The following is a 19,959-nucleotide window of genomic DNA, read 5'->3' as shown; positions in this document are numbered from 1 at the left end:
ATTACTCCTGCTCTGTTAGTTTTTTGAAATGGGACTATAATACAACAGAAGGACCATACATAAAGTTATACACCTTGGGATGTGAAAAGAGTGGTGGGGACTGTTGACGCCTTCTCATCGGTGAGTCTACCTCTGTTCTACCTTTTGTTCTACCAGTGTGTGGAGCACTCTCCAGTCTGTTTTTGGCATTTAGTTCCTGTTGGACTGTAATACTGGGGAATTTATTTTCAAGACAATACTGAATAGCAGTTGGAGAGGTATTTCCTATACCGTCCACTCTAAGTGAGAGGAGTTATTGATTATATATGTTTTCTCTACTTTTTTATAATGATATGTCACTGAAGGGATGCAATAAAGTAAATGTAAAAAGCAGTGCCCTGGCATTTTTTTCTATATAGTGTAGCATACACAATAATCGAAGAATATTAGAATGGTTCTTATGTATACCTTGTGTATACTAGTTTTAGTTTATGTGCCATTTATGGGTTGTGTGCTATGAAGATTTCTTTATTTCCGTCAATATTAGTCAAAGTCCTATCTAAGTACAGCAAGTGGTAGAACAGTGACATAGACTCTGTATCCCTCAACTCACACTGTGGAGTCTCAGTGTAACCCTATGAGATGAAGCTTCACACTGTTCTTACCTGCCCACTACATCTGATAGGTTACTCCCTGTCAGTTCTGACAAGTAAGAGGCAAAGATATCCATGTAATGCTGCGTTTCATAGAATAAAATGGACTCTTGCAGTGTAAGTCAAGGGAGTTTTAGAACTCTACAGCTAATCACTGTAGGTACTTAGCCATTATTTAATAGCACTGCTGGTACTTTAGATAGGGTGGAAATTAGTTATTTAGTGGCACTCTCTGCATGGGTAACATACAGAGGAACATTAAAGTTAGTGCTTGTATGGAGGGGTCAGAGAGCTGCCAGAAGGGACTTGATAGATGTTGATGTCAACCTATAGTTTACAATAAGTCCTGCAGACTGGGGCCAGTATAAACAGGAGAATGTAGTAGACTGGTGGTTAGACTGGGGATCTTCTGGGTGAAGGGGTTCAAAATATATGGATGCAGCTGAACTGGAATGAAACGTATTACACTGCAAGATAATTGCTGGTGAGTTAGCATTATTGTCACCTGTATTCTTATATTTTCTTATATTACCTCCCAATATTCCTTGCATGGGACTGAACTAAACCCTATAAGTATGTGTATGATTTTTTGCTCTTGACAGTTGTCGTCTTTGAGGGTTACAGAACTCCTTGAGGAGTGGATTTCATATCATAGAGAGCCCGCCCAGAAATTGCTTGTAGGTGTGGCTAGACACCATCCAATCTTTCAGTATCTAGTTATACATAATGCAGAAAAAACACATTCTTGAGAAAAACATTTTAAGGGTCACAGAACGTGTCTGATGTCACTTAAAGTAAACCCCAAAAGTGATGACCACAATAAACACCCTCTCTTTTGTTAAAAACAGCAACACATTTATTTGACCAAACTAAATCTTCAAACAGAATATACTACATGGAAGTGACGGTATTCTTGTGTTCACTGTATCAAAAATACTGGATGGAACCATTGGGGTAAAAATATCCACTGCTTTTTAGTTTTGTGTTTTCTTTGTTGCCAGAAAATACTCTGATGAATAAGGGACTCAGATTAAAATATTTACCCGTTTCCTGTCAACCGTCAGGCGACTTTGTCTTCAAAATACATTTTTTTAACTCTTTCCAGGTCTGTATTTTTAAAACTCAAAGGTCAGAATTTCTGTAACAGATAAACTTTTATTATATAACATTGTGACACTGAGAGGTAACCATAAATCTACTGACTTCTACTCTACAAATAGACTCACTATTGACTAACATCTCTACAGCTAATGAAGGATATTTTTGTATTTTCTTTTTGTTTTCCCGTTATTTACTATATCATTTCATCATTTTAAGGCATCAACTGATAAATTATGTGCAATCAGTAAATTATACGATACAATATGAAATAAAATGAGAAATAAAAACACAATCGTTTTCCCGGGTTGATAAAAGAGATTCCGTAGGTAAAAATAATCATCCCCAGGTTTCTAATAAAGTGCATATGATCAATCATGCTAATGAAACGTGAGCAGGGGGACTGCGCCGTCCTGCAGGGCAACACTGCTTTTTGCAGAGCTCGACAAGATGGATAGCTTGAATGTCGGGTAAGCATTTTCTTGTCATTGTTATGATCTATTTGTTTTATTGTTGGAGCATGCTGCTTTTGAACACCTTGCAAAAACTTTTTATTTTTTTAAGACTGCAAAAGTGGTAGGGGAGATTAAAGGGGAAATATCACCACATTCTTTTTTTTTTCTTTTCTAGCTTTTACTCGCAATAATTTATACATTTTTCAAGAATAGGAAACAAGACAGGAAGTGGGTAGAGCCCATATGAGGAGATGGACTTAAAAGGTATGTGCACCTTTGTAGTTTTGGATATCGGTCTGTGTGCCTGGATTGATTCAGGCTGCTCTATGTTGCTAGTGGGTTTCTGTTTTGTGTCTTATATTTTGTACATACTACCTTTTTTTGACATGCTGTTTTTGCAGCTGCAAGTTTGGAGCTCAGTGGGCATTCCCTAAAAGCTGTTTCTCTCCCCTTCCTTCTCTTTATGGTCCACCTATCTCTCCCCTCCCTTCCTGCTTTACAAACTGTATATTCTTCAAGTTCAGAGCTCAATGGGCAATATACAATTTTGGATTTCTGAAATAAACTTGCAACTTAGGTATATAAACATACAGGCCGTAATTTACTATTGGAGTAATTTTGATTTTGCTTCCCATTGACTTAATTGGGTAGGAAAATACACAGCAGCAAATATGAAGCAACATATGGCACGTGTGACCCTGCCCTTAAAGTGTAGGACCAAAGATGCTCTCTCACCTGATTTGCACAGATTGGTCTGGAGAGTCGCAGCTGATGCTAGGTGGTACAGTTCCCAAGGAAACCTTATGACGCCCAGCAAGTTCCATGCACAAGTCCTTTTCTGATGACCGGGACTTGTGCACAAAACTTGCTGGGTGTCGTATGGTTACCTTGGAAACTAAAATGTGGGCATGGCTTTCTACTATTCCACAGTCTGAGTCAATTATTACATTTTCCGCCCTGTATAGTGTCTTTACACCCAGTGATTTTTACACTTATAAAAGAGTGGTCAGTTGAATAAAAATTTGTTAGCTTGGTTATTTGGGCACACTTTGGGGCATGTCTAATGCAACAAAAGTTACCAACATGTTTAAAGGGGTACTACACTGGAAAACGTTTAATCAACTGGTGCCAGAAAGTTTAACAGATTTGTAAATGACTTCTATTAAAAAATCTTAATCCTTCCAGTACTTATCAGCTGCTATATACTACAGAGGAAGTTCTTTTCTTTTTGAATTTCCTTTCTGTCTAACCACAGTGCTCTCTGCTGACACCTCTGTCTATTTTAGGAACTGTCCAGAGTAGGAGCAATGCCATTAGCAAACCTCTCCTGCTCTGGACAGTTCTTAAAATGGACAGAGGTGTCAGCAGAAAGCACTGTGGTCAGACAGAAAGGAAATTCAAAAAGAAAATAACTTCCTGTGGATCATACAGCAGCTAAGAAGTACTGAAAGGATTAATATTTTTTAATAGAAGTCATTTACAAATCTGTTTAACTTTCTGGCACCAGTTGTTTAAAAAAAAATATATAATAATAATGTTTTCCAGCAGAGTACCCTTTTAAAGCACATTCATGAATAGGAAGAAAAACTCAATAGAAATTCACTATGAAAATGGAAAAAATTAATTAACTATTGATACATGAGGTCCTATGTGTGGGACAAGTACTGATCACAGAAGCCTCTACAGTGCTCAGGAGGAGGTTAATAAGAAGGTGGAGTATAATGCATGAGGATCAGACTGTATACAGGATTTGTGACTCTGCATAGGAATGGTATACATAAAATGGCAGGCATATACAATCAAGCGTGTTTGCAATGCTGGTTTATGTTTTATTTTGGTACATTGGAGTAAAGAAAGGTAGGCAAAGGTAGGCATACCCTGTCAGTATAGTGGCACCTATCTCCTTATGCAAATACATCTTACAACCAAAGCCATTTACGTAAATAACATAACAGTGCCTCAGTTGGGAGTGAATTATTCAATTAAAACAAATCTTCATTTTCCAAGTGTCCAACAGGTGGAGCCAAACTGCTTTATTGCCACGGCATCTCTTGCCTCCTCTCTACCCCTCCCTGTCTGGAATGATTGTTGTGCAGGGCTTAGCTTAGAGAACAGAGCCCTGCATGTCAATAATGCAGCACATGGTGGGGATATCCAGGAGGAGAGAGATGCTGTGGCACTAAGGCAGCTTGGCTACACCTTCAGGACACTTGTGCCACTTGGAAAAGGGAGATTTTAAAAGTTACTATTTCACCATCAACTGCAGCCCTGGCATGTATTTTATGTACGTCTGTGTATGGTTTTGTTCAACTTTTGAGAAGCTTTTTGTGCCTTAAAAACCAGGAGTGGGTCACAGACAAATATACAATTTGTTACCATAGTTTTTCTCTGTGTTGGTTCCACTTCTGGTTTTAGTAAAAATACTGACCAACATTAGGCTCAAAAACTGCTAAAAAAAAACTGAGTGGGAACATAGCATGGTATCTGCAGCTCATTTGGTCAAAGTGACTTGACAGATTACATAATGGTACTCTGGACATGCCCTAAACGGGACACCAATGAGGACTGGGCTTGTCATCAACGAGAGAGTCTCAAGCTGCTACAATGTAGAAACCATACTGTAACACTTAATACAGGGCACACAATAGGTAAATAAGAAGCATATAATAATACTATGTGAGGGTCAAATCTGTAGGTTGTCAACAAGCAATGATACTTCCCCTTTAACTCCCAACCATCTGGTTAGCATTACACGTTCACAAGATTACATGAAAATATCACTTTTTGATCGTCCATTTAGTTAACATTGGTGAAACAATGCCAAGATAATTACAACCAACATTGTGACGTATTCTTATCATATAAATAATATTAGGCTTTCATTTGTTATTGATAATAGGACAATCCGCTATGAAATTAGCTAAATTGGCCTCCTTCTTCCTCCTTGCATTGGCTATTTTTTTCCTCCCTTTTAGGCAAAGAAATTCCTTTCAATGAGTAAAAGTTGCAGGCAGCTTCAGACTTGTAACATTAGGCATATATAATCATTGTCTGATGGACTCCAGGCATACTGCAAACACACAAAAGATTTTCTTTGAAATGTTCTTAGAAGTTGACTCCAAATTCCACCATGAGAAGTCGGTCAAGAGAGACACCAATCCATCAATGACAAAAATGATCTTCCATAACAAAGGTGAAGGGTTTGTCCAGTTACCTGCACCAGGGTGATTGTCACAGACTTCACAGAGGGAACACCAAAAAGCCAGAGAAGGTGGAGTACTGCCAACCTCCAACCAGATTGCCTTTCTCTAGTTTTAAGTAAACTTTGTCCTCTTTATCCAAATACAGAAGAACTCCGTTGGTAGCTGCCTCACGAGTGACATCTTTGTCCCCAGCAAAAGCTGAGATGACAGGCTTCCCATTGAGCATCAGATTAACCTGAAGAACAAGAGGCAGTCAATAAGTTTTGGACACAAAAACACTTAAAATACATTTTAATGGTCAAATATGTTGCTCGAATTCTATGTCAGTGAACTTCTTTGTTGGTTCAACTACACTTCTTTAGAAGATTTATGCTTAAAGGAAAACTGTCAGCTTTCTCCCCTGCACTTACCAGTGGAGCTGGTTGGTAGTGCGGGGGACGTTGACCAGTTTGGTCCTCAACGTGTCCAGATCTGCTGCGCCGTTCGGCCCTAATCTTCTATTTTCAGAATATGCAAATGAGGTGCTAACTGGCACACAGACATCAGTGCCGCTGGCCGCAGTGTCGCCCAGCTCATCAATATTCATTACAGAGCGGGGAGAAGAGGGAGGGGAGGAATATTGATGAGCTGGGTGGCGCTGCGGCCAGCGGCCCTGACGTCAGAGTGCCAGTTAGCCCGGCCTGTGCCAGTTAGCACCTCATCTGCATATTCCCAAAAATAGAAGATTGCAGCCGAACGGCACTGCGATCAGGGCACGGTAAGGACCAAACTGATCAGCGTCCCATGCACTACCAGCCTGTACCGCTGGTTAGTGCGGGGGGGGGGGGGGGGGGAGAAAGTTGACAGTTTTCCTTTAAATATTCAGCTTTAATGGATTATCCACAATAAGGTGATTTTAGTAGTACATATCTGCCAGAACTGGGTATTTCCTGTTGAATTTCGTTCTCTAAACTACACATCCTATAGTTCCATAGTTTGTAAGTATGAGGTCACTTTCCTTTCTCCCACACATGAGCCACCCCACCCATTAAAACACACCTGTGATCCTTTCAATGCAATACACCAGGGTTTTTTAATTAGGGTGCCTACAATTGTTGCAAAATGATCACTCTCCCACCCAGTGGTCACTCCACCCATTGAAGCAGGACAGACTCCTTCTGATAACCTGACTAGTGATGTCAGGTCTTGACGTGCTGAAACCTGGGAAATCCCGAGACCCGATTAACTTTGTAAGCTGTTACAAATAAATATTGGGACAATAGTAACAGAAGAATTGTGAGACCACAGTGGTACAGACACTATATTATGAACTACACTAACTTTACAGCCCATGTAGCATAGTGAAATAAAAAAAATTCCTGTAATACCCCTTTAAGAATAAAATAATAAAAAGAGCATATCAAGGAGCCTGGTATCTCCTTTCCTCTCTCATTCCCTCTTGCTGTCTATTAATCTTATATAGACTTAATAAAGGACTCCACTATTCTGCTAATTTTCTGCCTGCTTCTCCAGGGAAAGGTCTGATCCAAGGACCAAAATGTCAATCCTGCAATAAATTATCATTAAATCTTGTGAGAAGCTCATTGTTTGTCTTGGATATATTAATGGGCGGGTTAAGTGCATAAGAAGCATACCCATAGAATAAAGTTCTATGTACACAGAGTTCCACCACATTCCAAAGGTGATCTATTGGAATAAAATCTCGTGAATGTGGAGCCACTGGAGTATAGGGAACTCATTGTCATGTATGAGATGATGTCATGTGACATGTATGCAATGATGTCATGTGCATTATCCTGCTGGGAGTAGCCATCAGGAGATGTGTACACTGTTGTCATAAAGTGATGGGCATGGTCAGCAACAATACTTAGGAAGGATGTGGAATTTAAATAATGCTCAATTGGTACTAAGGGACCTAAAGTGTCCCCCCGCCCCATCATAACACCAACTCCAGCCTGTCATTTATACAAAACAGAAGGGATTTGCTCTTTAACCCCTTAAGGACCAGGCCATTTTACACCTTAGGACCAGAGCGTTTTTTGCAATTCTGACCACTGTCACTTTAAACATTAATAACTATGGAATGCTTTTAGTTATCAATCTGATTCCGAGATTGTTTTTTCGTGACATATTCTACTTTAACATAGTGGTAAAATTTTGTGGTAACTTGCATCCTTTCTTGGTGAAAATCCCAAAATTTGATGAAAAATTTTGCATTTTTCTAACTTTGAAGCTCTCTGCTTGTAAGGAAAATGGATATTCCAAAATATATTTTTTTATTCACATATACAATATATATACTTTATGTTTGCATCATAAAATTGACGAGTTTTTACTTTTGGAAGACACCAGAGGTCTTCAAAGTTCAGCAGTAATTTTCCAATTTTTCACAAAATTTTCAAACTCACTATTTTTCAGGGACCAGTTCAGGTTTGAAGTGGATTTGAAGGGTCTTCATATTATAAATACCCCACAAATGACCCCATTATAATAACTGCACCCCCCAAAGTATTCAAAATGACATTCAGTCAGCATTTTAACCCTTTAGGTGTTTCACAGGAATAGCAGCAAAGTGAAGGAGAAAATTCACAATCTTCATTTTTTACACTCGCATGTTCTTGTAGACCCAATTTTTACAAGGGGTAAAAGGAGAAAATATATACTTATATTTGTAGCCCAATTTCTCTTGAGTAAGCACATACCGCATATGTCTATGTAAATTATTCGGCGGGCACAATAGAGGGCTCAGAAGGTAAGGAGCGACAAGGAGATTTTGGAGAGTACGTTTTTCTGAAATGGTTTTTGGGGGGCATGTCGCATTTAGAAAGCTCCTATGGTGCAAGAACAGAAAAAAAAAAAAAACACATGGCATACCATTTTGGAAACTGGACCCCTTGATGAACGTAATAAGGAATTAAGTGAGTCTTAATACCCCACAGGGGTTTCCCGACTTTGCATATGTAAAAAAAAAATTTTTTTTCACTAAAATGTGTGTTTTCCCCCAAATTTCACATTTTTGCAAGGGTTAATAGCAGAAAATACCCCCCCAAATTTGTAAACCCATCTCTTCTGAGTATGGAAGTACCCCATAAGTGGAGCTGAAGTGTACTGCGGGCAAACTACAATGCTCCGAAGAGAAGGAGTAACATTTGGCTTTTTGAGAGCAAACTTTGCTCGGGGGGCATGTCGCATTTAGGAAGCCCCTATGGTGCCAGGACAGCAAAAAATAAACCCACATGCCATACCATTTTGGAAACTAGACCCCTTGGGGAACGTAAAAAGGAATTAAGTGAGCCTTAATACCCCACAGGGGTTTCACGACTTTTGCATATGTAAAAAAAAAAATGTTTTCACTAAAATGTGTGTTTCCCCCCAAATTTCACATTTTTGCAAGGGTTAATATCAGAAAAGACCCCCCATAATTTGTAACCCCATCTCTTCTGAGTATGGCAGTACCCCATAAGTGGAGCTGAAGTGTACTGCGGGCGAACTATAATGCTCAGAAGAGAAGGAGTAACATTTGGCTTTTTGAGAGCAAATTTTGCTCGGGGGGCATGTCGCATTTAGGAAGCCCCTATGGTGCCAGGACAGCAAAAAAAAAAAAACACATGCCATACCATTTTGGAAACTATACCCCTTGGGGAACGTAACAAGGAATTAAGTGAGCCTTAATACCCCACAGGGGTTTCACGACTTTTGCATATGTAAAAAAAAAAATGTTTTTCACTAAAATGTGTGTTTCCCCCCAAATTTCACATTTTTGCAAGGGTTAATATCAGAAAAGACCCCCCAAAATTTGTAACCCCATCTCTTCTGAGTATGGCAGTACCCCATAAGTGGAGCTGAAGTGTACTGCGGGCGAACTACAATGCTCAGAAGAGAAGGAGTAACATTTGGCTTTTTGAGAGCAAATTTTGCTCGGGCGGCATGTCGCATTTAGGAAGCCCCTATGGTGCCAGGACAGCAAAGAAAAAAACCACATGCCATACCATTTTGGAAACTATACCCCTTGGGGAACGTAACAAGGAATTAAGTGAGCCTTAATACCCCACAGGGGTTTCACGACTTTTGCATATGTAAAAAAAAAAAATTTTTCACTAAAATGTGTTTCCCCCCCAAATTTCACATTTTTGCAAGGGTTAATAGCAGAAAATACCCCCCAAAATTTGTAACCCCATCTCTTCTGAGTATGGTAGTACCCCATAAGTGGAGCTGAAGTGCACTGCTGGCAAACTACAATGCTCAGAAGAGGAGTAACATTTGACTTTTTGAGAGCAAATTTTGCTCGGGGGGCATGTCGCATTTAGGAAGCCCCTATGGTGCCAGGACAGCAAAAAAAAAAAAAAAAAAACACATGCCATACCATTTTGGAAACTAAAATGTAAAAAAAAATGCAAAAAAATAAAAAAAAATCACTAAAAATGTATGTTTTAACCAACATTTTACATTTTTACAAGGGTAAATAGCAGAAAAGACCCCCCCACAATTTGTAAATACATTTCTTTGGAGTAAGGACATACCTTATTTTTGAATGATTATGGCTTGGCGGAGGCACAGCGGGTCTTGGTACAGCGTGAGGTCAGTCAGGGGCCTTGAGCCAGCATGTGGGACCCCCCCTCAAGGAGAATTAATGGGGGGAGCACTGAGCCCTAAAATAGGGGAACACTATGGGGGACAACTGGCCGTAACTGCGGTAGACAGGTGGGGTACAGAGGCCCGTAATATGGGGTACAGTGGGCCAGAAAATTATAAATAATAAAACAGGATATGTTTCCAAAATGATGACCCAGAGCATAGCCAAAACTAAAAAAAATATGCCCGCCCCAAACCCTATGCTCTTAATCCTCATTCTGGGAATGTGATGTGTGTGGCCGTCCCTAACCTGCAGCCTGAAATGCGCACCTGCTCAGGTGGAGAGAGAGCGCTGCGCATTTGAGGCAACATAAAAAGTCCCCGATGACAGTGACTCAGTGACCTATGACCCATTTAAAAAAAAAAATAAACAGAAGGTCTTATCAGGTTTTTTATTTTTTATTTATTTTTTCAGTTTTTTGGGCAATTTAGTGATTTATGGGGTTAAAATTTGGAATGTACTCTGGACTTGGTACATTGGTCAAATTATGGACAATTCAAAGGGAAAATTTAGGGCTCCATGGAAGTGTGATACTCCCTGAAGCAGCCTATGCAGAGGCCCGTATTATCTGGGCAAGTGTCGCACTGATAGATGGTGTCCTTCCGAATCCCCTTCCTGCGACACACTCTGCATTTTTTCTGGGATCGCCCCTTCTTTCCAGTGTGGGGGACCTCACCTGGAAAGTGCTGGCCGGGGACGATCCTGGCGCCTATAACTCCAGACCCATGGGAAGTCCGACCTGATCTTTCCCGGTTGCCAAAGATCAGGAACCTTAGGACTTCTTCTTGGTACTGGAGGAATGTCCCTGTGTTGCCAGCATACTGGGATAGTACAAAAGCGTTGTACATGGCAACCTGTACCATGTAGACCACAACTTTTTTTGTACCACGCCCGTGTTTTCCGCATGGCGTTGTATGGCTTGAGGACTTGATCTGAGAGATCAACTCCCCCCATATACCGATTGTAGTCCAGAATACAATCGGGCTTGAGGACCGGTCCCACGGTACCTCGCACAGGGACAGGGGTGCTGCCATTCCAATGAATAGTGGTGAGCATAAGGACATCCCTCTTTTCCTTATACTTCACCAACAACAGGTTATCATGGGTCAGGGCACGGGACTCACCCTTGGGGATAGGCGTCTTGACCTAATTTAGAGGGAGGTCTCTCTGGTTCTTCCGCACGGTCCCACAAGCGGACGTGGATCTGGCGGAAAGGGATTTGAACAGAGGGATGCTGGTATAAAAGTTATCCACGTACACGTGGAAAGCCTTATCCAGCAATGGGTGCACAAGGTCCCAAACGAGTTTCCCGCTAACACCCAGAGTGGGGGGACATTCTGGGAGTTCAATATGGGAATCTCGTCCCTCATATACTCTAAACTTGCAAGTGTACCCGGAGGTACTCTCGCAAAGTTTGTAGAGTTTCACGCCATACCGCGCCGTCTTCGAGGGAATATACTGGCGGAAGATGAGTCTCCCCTTAAAACTGATGAGAGACTCATCTACCGAGAGGTCCCTGAGGGGTACGTAGGCCTCCAAAAATTTGGCCCCAAAGTGATCAATGACCGGCATCACTTTGTAAAGCCGATCATAGGCGGGATCCCCTCTGGGCGGACATGCCGCATTATCTGCATGATGCAGCCATTTCCGAATCGCCTCGTACCGCCTCCGTGTCATCGCCATACTGTAAAGCGGGGTCTGGTAGAGGACGTCCCCGCTCCAGTAATGACGAGCACTTTTTTTTGTCCAGGCCCATATGCAGCATGAGGCCCCAAAATGTCCTCATTTCTGCTGCATCAATGGCGCGCCATTCATTGGGCCTGACCAAAAGCGAATCTGGGTGGTGGGCAATGAACTGCTGGGCATACAAGTTTGTTTTCTCCACCATTAGATTGACCAGGCTGTCACTGAAAAAAATTGTGCATGGGGGGGGGGGGGGCAGGGATGTGTGTAGTGTGTGGTGCTTGGTGTAAACTTACAGGGGAAAAAAAAGCTGTGGCCAAAAAAAAAAAAAAAAAAATGGGTGGCACTCGCAGCACCCTGAACCCCTAATAGGGCCTGGGGTCACACGGATCAGGTGGCAGCGGACCCTTGGGGACCTATTAGGGGGTCAGGGGAGGGATTTTTTTTTTTTACTTTATTTTTTACTTTTTTGGATCACAGAATGCCCACCTTGCCCTGAATAGTGCTCTCCCTGATCTAGGGGCTCCTGAGGGGGCTCCGATCATGCAGAGGGGGGGTCCCGGTCCTCTCGTGGCAGCTCTGCCCGCTGACTGAACTCAGCGAGCACGCAGAGCTGCGTGAGGGGACTGTTAACCCCTCCTCTGCTGGACTACTATTGGCCGGACGATCGCCGGCCAATAGCAGCGTTGCTGGGGCGGTGACAGTACTGTCACTGCTCCCCAGCAACTGGAGGTGATTGTCGGTGTATTGTACACCGCCGATCACCTTCTTTTTCCGGTTCATCAGGTCACAAGTGACCCGAATGACCGGAATCGCAGCAGATCGCTCGCGTGAATTCGCGAGTGCTCTGCTGCGATCGCCGACATGTGGGGGTCCCGGGACCCCCCCCTTGGCATTTGCACGGCATGCCTGCTGAACGATTTCAGCAGGCATGCTGTTCCGATCTCTGCCCGGCGCACGGCAGGAATCGGAAAACGCCAGGGCGTAACATTACGCCCTTGGTCCTTAAGTACCAGGGCGCAAGGGCGGAACATTACGCCCTTGATCCTTAAGGGGTTGTTTACCCCAAAATTGTGACCCTGCAATCTGAATGTCACATCAAGACTCATCAAACCAGGCAAAGCTTTTCCAGTCTTTAATTGTCCAATTTTGGGGAGCCTGTGTGAATTGTAGCCTCAGTTTCTTGTTCTTAGCTAACAGGATTGGCACCCAGTGTGGTCTTCTGCTGCCGTAGCCCATCTGCTTTAAGGTTCAATGTGTTGCACATTCAGAGATGGTATTCTGCATACTTTTGTTGTAATGAGTGGTTGTAACGACTGTTGCCTTTTTGTCACCTCAAACTAGTCTGCCCATTATCCTCTGACATCATCAAGGCATTTTCTTCCACACAACTGCCACTCACTGGATATTTTTGCTTTTTATGATCATTCTCTGTAAACTCTAGAGATAGTTGTGTGTGAAAATTTCAGTGGATGAGCAATTTATGAAATATTCATACCAACTGCCTGGCACTAACAACCATGCCCTGCTCAAAGTCATTTAAATCCCCTTTTTGCCCCCATTCTGATGCTTGGTTTAAACTTCAGCAAGTTGTTTTGACCACATTCACATGCCTGAATGCATTGAGTTGCTAATGTTAGGCCTCAATGAATATATTAAGCATACCGTCTAAACCGTCCCTATGAAGCTAAGATCCAGGGGACGAAATACTCATTCAGATTTCCTTCCTAAAAAAATTAAAATAAGAACTCAAGAGTGATTGGACACAAGCCCGGATTTCGAGCTATCTGATTGGCTATTGGGACTACATAAACATATGAAACCCCATCATAAGAAATAAGCCGTAATAAGATATACTAAAGAGACAGACATTCTGGCTTCAACCTGATTGGCTGAAGAGCTCTCCTCAGTAGAATTAAACTTGCCCGCTTCAAGATAGGCATGAAGTCTATTGGCTGTACCAAGGTCCCTTTGAAAAAAATCTCCTAGACATCGGCACCTATATCATTGACCACCCGCTCCCCGCAGACTTTACGGAAACATCGCTCATTGGTGGCCAAAAGCCCGACACTTTATACAAGAAATGACGTCACACTCAGCTGGTCGCTGGGATTTATGAATTAAACAGTGGGAACTATCCAAAGTCATGACATACACATCTGCAGACTCAGCCGAAACATTGCCCATTGGTCGCCACAAGCCGGACGCTGCATATAGGAAATGATGTCACACTCAGCTCCGTGCGGATTGGTTGCTGGGTTTTATGAATGAAACAGGGGGAACTATCCAAATTACGACGTACACATCCGACTTCAAGCCTCGTCCTGGATATTAAACAGCCTAGCCTCGCTCCGGGAGCGATTGTGCTGCAATACATTTACGCTTTTTAAAGACTATATAAACCAATACACTTTATACATAATTTAGTGTGGGAATTTTTTTATTCTAACAGTATGTTATTTTATTACTTATAATGAGATCCTGACATGCTCCTATTATATTTTTTTAAGTAAGTTATTAAATTTGCACCTTATCCTAGGATATGAGGTCGGTATATGAGGTCGAGATATGAGGATGGGATATGATGACTGAATATGAGGTCGGAATATGAGGACGAGATATGAGGATGATATATGAGGTTGGGATATGAGAACAGGATATGAGGTTGTGATATGAGGATGGGATATGAGAGCGGGAGATGATGGGATATGTTGACGGGATATGAGGCGGGATATGAGTACAGGATATGAGGATGGAATATGAGGTTACGATATGAGGATGGGATATGAGGATGGGATATGAGGACGGGATATGAGGATGAATTATTAGGACAGGATATGAGGTTGGGATATGAGGACGGAATATGAAGACAGGATATGAGGTTGGGATATGAGGTAAGGATATGAGGACGGGATATGAGGTCGGGATATAAGGACGGGATATGAAGACTGGATGTAGGTTGGGATATGAGGACTGGATATGAGGTCAGGATATGAGGTCAGGATATGAGGTCGGTATATGAGGTCGGGATATGAGGACTGGATATGAGGACTGGATATGAGGTCGGTATATGAGGTTGGGATATGAGAACGGGATATGAGGACTGGATATGAGGATGGGATATGAGGTTGTGATATGAGGACAGGATATGAGAGCGGGAGATGAGGACAGGATATGATGACGGGATATGAGGATGGGATATGAGGACGGGATATAAGGATGGGATATGAGGTTGTGATAAGGATGGGATATGAGGTCAGGATATGTGGATGGGATATAAAGATGGGATAAGAGGTTAGGATATGAGGATGGGAGATGAGGATAAGTTATGAGGAGGATATGAGGACAGGTTATGAGGTTGGGATATGAGGAGGGGATATGATGACGGGATACGAGGACTGGATATGAGGTCAGGATATGAGGACAGGATATGAGGACTGGATATGAGGTCGGGATATGAGGTCGGTATATGAGGTTGGAACATGAGAACAAAATATGAGGATGGTATATGAGGTTGAGACATGAGGTCAGGATATGAGGACAGGATATGAGAACGGGATATGAGGACAGGATATGAAAACGGGATATGAGGACTGGATATGAAGATGGGATAAGAAGTTAGGATATGAGGATGGGAGATGAGGATAAGTTATGAGGAGGATATGAGGACAGGTTATGAGGTTGGGATATGAGGAGGGGATATGATGACGGGATACGAGGACTGTATATGAGGTCGGGATATGAGGACAGGATATGAGGACAAGTACTTCCTCCTATGTTGCTTTTCCTCCCCCATAAGGATTAGGTAGGAAAAAACGGGCAACTTTGGGTACTCAAATTATATATATATATATATATATATATATATATATATATATATATATATATTAAACATTTGGATTGCTTTTCCACATTTGTAGAATTGGAAATCAACATTTTGGACAATCCATATAAAATGGGTAACTCTTTAAGTTACATTGCGTCCCCCAAGTACCATAACTATTATAAAAATTCTTGTTAATTGTGGGTGTTGGTAGAATACTCTGTCACTGCAATGCGTCTTGCAAAATCTTGGAATTTTCCATTAACTTAAGCAATTCTGTCAGAGCCATTTTTAAATAATTATTGCACAATAAAGGAGGCAGTAATCTCGCCCATACCGCAGGATATTCAATTCCATCAATTTGCATAAAGGATATCAACTATGAAAGTCATTAAGAGAAGGATCAGATTAATTGAAGATTTTATAGAGGGGCAAAGAGAAAACAAAAGCTGCCTAAAGCTGTTTTATAAATAAAGTCCCCCCCCACCCCCCTCCCTCCCTCTGCCCATCACCACCACCAACACTGCCCAATTTCCTCTCCAAGAAAAAAGAAAAAAAAAATTACTGTGTTGTTGGAAACCTGTTAGGGAATTTTTTTTTTTTTTTTTAATAAATGTTCTTGTACTGTTGTAACATACAAAGCATTTCTTCTTCCCACTAAAGTTTCCCCTATACTTCCAAAAGAACTTAAATGACGATTAAATCTATTACTTAGAAACTCCTCCAGAGCTGACAAGTGCTCCTGCACTGCCTAAGAAAGCACATGCCCAAATGGTTCTTATCTGCCAACACATTCTATGTTTCTATGTTCAACAAGTAACACTCATGTGGTGAAGACTGTACTTTACTATCCAAAAATGGCAAGGTCATAAAGATCATTATAAAGTTGTAAAGCTTTTGTGTCCTCTTCCCAGGACCTTGACAAATAATAGAATTGAAAAGGTCCATCATTTTCCATGTATCAACCCACATCGTTGATCAAAAAGTATTTAAAAAAAAATCAATGCCAATTTTTAAGCACTTACAACTTTACATCCAGACCCAGCCTACGAGGCTTATAGTGATATCCCCTATAGGTCCTCCAATAAGGGCTTCTTATGTTGGCTATAAAGACTTATAATGCACACTATATTGATTAATCATAGGGGTTCTATAAATAATATTAAAGGACTGCCTATAGGGGCACATAACATATACTATAGGGCTTCTTATAGGGGCTCATAATAACATACTATAGGGGTGCTTATAGGGGCTCATAATAACACACTATAGGGGTGCTTATAGGGGCTCATAATAAAACACATCATATGGCTGCCTACAGAGACTTAAATATATGTTATACAATTATATATGCAGTATATGTCTCCCCTATGTGAACAAGAACTCATAGCCTTCTTGCTTTCCTGCAGTTGTGGTTTATTTAAAGAAGATCATCCAGCAAGCACTCACTCCCCCAGGGAGTGCTTGCTCCCGCCACCGTCTTTCTCCTCAGTGCGCCTGCGCAGTGCTAGTTGTATGACGCGCGCGCACGGCACACACGTTAGATTAGCTGAAGGGCGCATGCGCTGGGACCTGTGTGTCATCAATCACACAGCGGTTCCAGCATTGACATGCAGGGGGTGGGCGTGGCGGTGGTGGGGCATCGCGTATCTAGCGCCACGCCTATCCGACCATCAGGGGCTTTGATCAAAAGCATTTTTTGGGGTAATGAAAGCCTGCAAATATTTGGTTAAAACATTGCTATACCCACCACCTGCATATTGCACCCAGATATCATGACAGCTGCTCTTTAAATGGTCACCACACATTTAAAAAAAAACTTTGCATATAACAACTGTAAATGTGAATATGATAAACCATGTAATATATGTTGCCAAAGAAAAATGCCCCTTACTTCTCTAATGAATCTTTTTCCCTCCATCCCTCACCTCCTAAATGTATCATTCACTGTAAAAAAAAAACTGCTCAAAAACATCTCCTGATGGATCATTTCATTAAAGGATATGACAAGAGAAGTCTTGATTGAGGGGAAGGAGAGGAAGCTGCTGAGTGCGACAAAGGGCACTAAGACACTAAGAAGATGCTGAACACTCTAGTAAGTGTTACATCTCATCCCAGTGCTAGATTCATAGCATACACTGCTCAATATTTCTCTATGTCGGCTATGTTTCTGCTGCTTCTGGAAGTGTGCTATAGAGATATTGGGAAACAGAGCTTCCTCTTTTGTCTAGTATATGGGAGACATCAGACTGGTTAGTCTCCTGCTTCTGAGAATGTGCTATAAAGATGTAAGGGAGAAAGATTCCCTCTTCTGTTTGTGTGTGTGTGTGTGTGTGTGTGTTTGTGTAGTGTAAGGAAAACAGGAAGGAAAAGGGGAAGAATTGTACCAGTGGCGGATCCAGTGACAGGAGGGGCACTATCAGGCTATGTTTGCACGGGGGAATGTCCACACAGGAAATCTCAGCACTTGGAATAGTGGCAGGTGAGAGGGGGGGGGGTGAGGGGGTCCTCCTGGATCTGCCACTGGATTGGACACACATGTTACAGGAGTGGAGGGGAGTGGAACAAAGACCAGGGCTCTAGTAAAGTGTATTGGAGACATCATAGCTGCCAGTCTTCTGCTTTTTGGGGCATGCTATAGAGATGTTGGGGAGCAGGCCGGCAGAGGGGAAAACTTGTGAAGAGTGCCATATGAAGTTATATAATTTCATAAATTAGAGCTACTTTTATGTACCGTATATGCCGGCGTGTAAGACGACTGGGCGTATAAGACGACCCCCAACTTTTACAGTTAAAACAGAGAGTTTGGGATATACTCACCATATAAGACTACCCCTTCTACCGCGATGTACGGTACCTTATATTTCCCCTCACATTAGGTAGGCATCATGTTCCCCCACATTAGGTAGGCAGTATAGTTCCCCCCACATTAGGTAGGCAGTATAGTTCCCCCCACATTAGGTAGGCAGTATAGTTCCCCCCACATTAAGTTGGCAGTTCCCCACATTAAGTTGGCAGTTCCCCCACATTAGGTTGCCAGCTCCCACACATTAGGTTGCCCGCTCCCCCACATTAGGTCGGCAGTTCCCCACATTAGGTCGGCAGCTCCCCCACATTAGGTCGGCAGCTCCCCCACATTAGGTCGGAAGTTCCCCCACAATAGTAGGCAGCTCCCCCACATTAGGTCGGGAGTTACCCCACATTAGGTCAGCAGTTACCCCACATTAGTAGGCAGCTCCCCCACATTAGTAGCAGTTCCCCCACATTAGTAGGCAGCTCCCCCACATTAGTAGGCAATTCCCCCACATTAGGTCAGCATTTCCCCACATTGGGTCAGCATTTCCCCCAAAATAGTAGGCAGCTCCCCCCACATTTGTAGCCAGCTCCCCCCACATTTGTAGCCAGCTCCCCCCACATTTGTAGCCAGCTCCTCTCACATTAGGTCAGCAGTTCCCCCACAATAGTAGGCAGCTCCCCCCACATTTGTAGGCAGTTCCCCCACATTAGATTGGCAGCTCCCCCCAACAGACATACAGCTTCCAGCCATATACAGTGTATGGCTGGAGGCTATATGTCTGTACTGCACCCACAGTGTTCCGATCACCGCTCCTCCGGCCCGGGTCACCATCTACTGCTATGGCCTATGGACCATAGCAGTAGGTGCCGTGACTGGGGAACAGTGACCGGATCACTTAAGATAGCACAGCCGGTCACTCACCAGGCCCTGGTCGGCGCACATCCTCCTGCGGTCCTCCTGGTCCTGCGCTCCTCTGCCTCTATGGTTGTACGCACAGGAAGTCACTGATATCCCATGCGTACAACCATAGAGACGGAGGACCAGACTGCAGGGGGACCGAAGGAGGATCGCAGGAGGACGCCGGGGAATGGTAAGAGACCGGCGGACATCCTTATGTCCCGAAAAGATTTGTCCGGCATAGGAATACCTATGATTATCTGTCCGAGCCGGCTCCCGTGTGTGGCTGCAGGCGGGGGCCGGCCAGAGCAAGTAAAAACTAATACTGTATACTTAAAACGAGGGTGCCTCCAGCTGTTGTAAAATTACACCTCGGACAGCCTTTGCCGTGCTGGGAGTTGTAGTATCACAACAGCTGGAGGCACCCTGGTTTTTAGTATACAGTATTAGTTTTTACTTGCTCTGGCTGGCCCTCGCCTGAAGCCACACACGGGAGCCGGCTCGGACAGATAATCATGGGTATTCCTATCCCGGACCTCAATACCCGGCGCATAAGACAACCCCCGACTTTTCAGAAGAAAATTCGGGGTTAAAACGTTGTCTTATACGCCGGGATATATGGTACACGTCGTGTCCCGGTACAGAATATGGTTTTGTACAGTTCCTAAAGTCCCCTCAGGTAGAGTCCCTCTAGTCCACAAGGAGCTCCTGCAGGATGCCCCTAGGTTATTATGATTT

The 19,959-nt window shown here is 42.8% G+C and overlaps 1 protein-coding gene across 1 annotated transcript in view; it reads right to left on the bottom strand.

Moving 5' to 3' along the window:
• Window positions 1-3,637: 3,637 nt before the first annotated feature.
• Window positions 3,638-19,959, bottom strand: part of CBLN4 (cerebellin 4 precursor) — a 61,119-nt gene continuing 44,797 nt past the window's right edge. Inside the window, exon 3 of the mRNA XM_056547928.1 lies at window positions 3,638-5,623. Within this exon, the coding sequence (XP_056403903.1) occupies window positions 5,426-5,623 (198 nt within the window). The 3' untranslated portion in view covers window positions 3,638-5,425. The remainder of the gene's footprint in view (window positions 5,624-19,959) is intronic.

The sequence above is a fragment of the Hyla sarda genome, chromosome 12 (assembly GCF_029499605.1).
Source record: "Hyla sarda isolate aHylSar1 chromosome 12, aHylSar1.hap1, whole genome shotgun sequence".
Classification (NCBI taxonomy): domain Eukaryota; kingdom Metazoa; phylum Chordata; class Amphibia; order Anura; family Hylidae; genus Hyla; species Hyla sarda.
The sequence above is the reverse complement of the archived record's forward strand: the minus strand, read 5'-3'. Positions and strand labels throughout refer to the sequence as shown.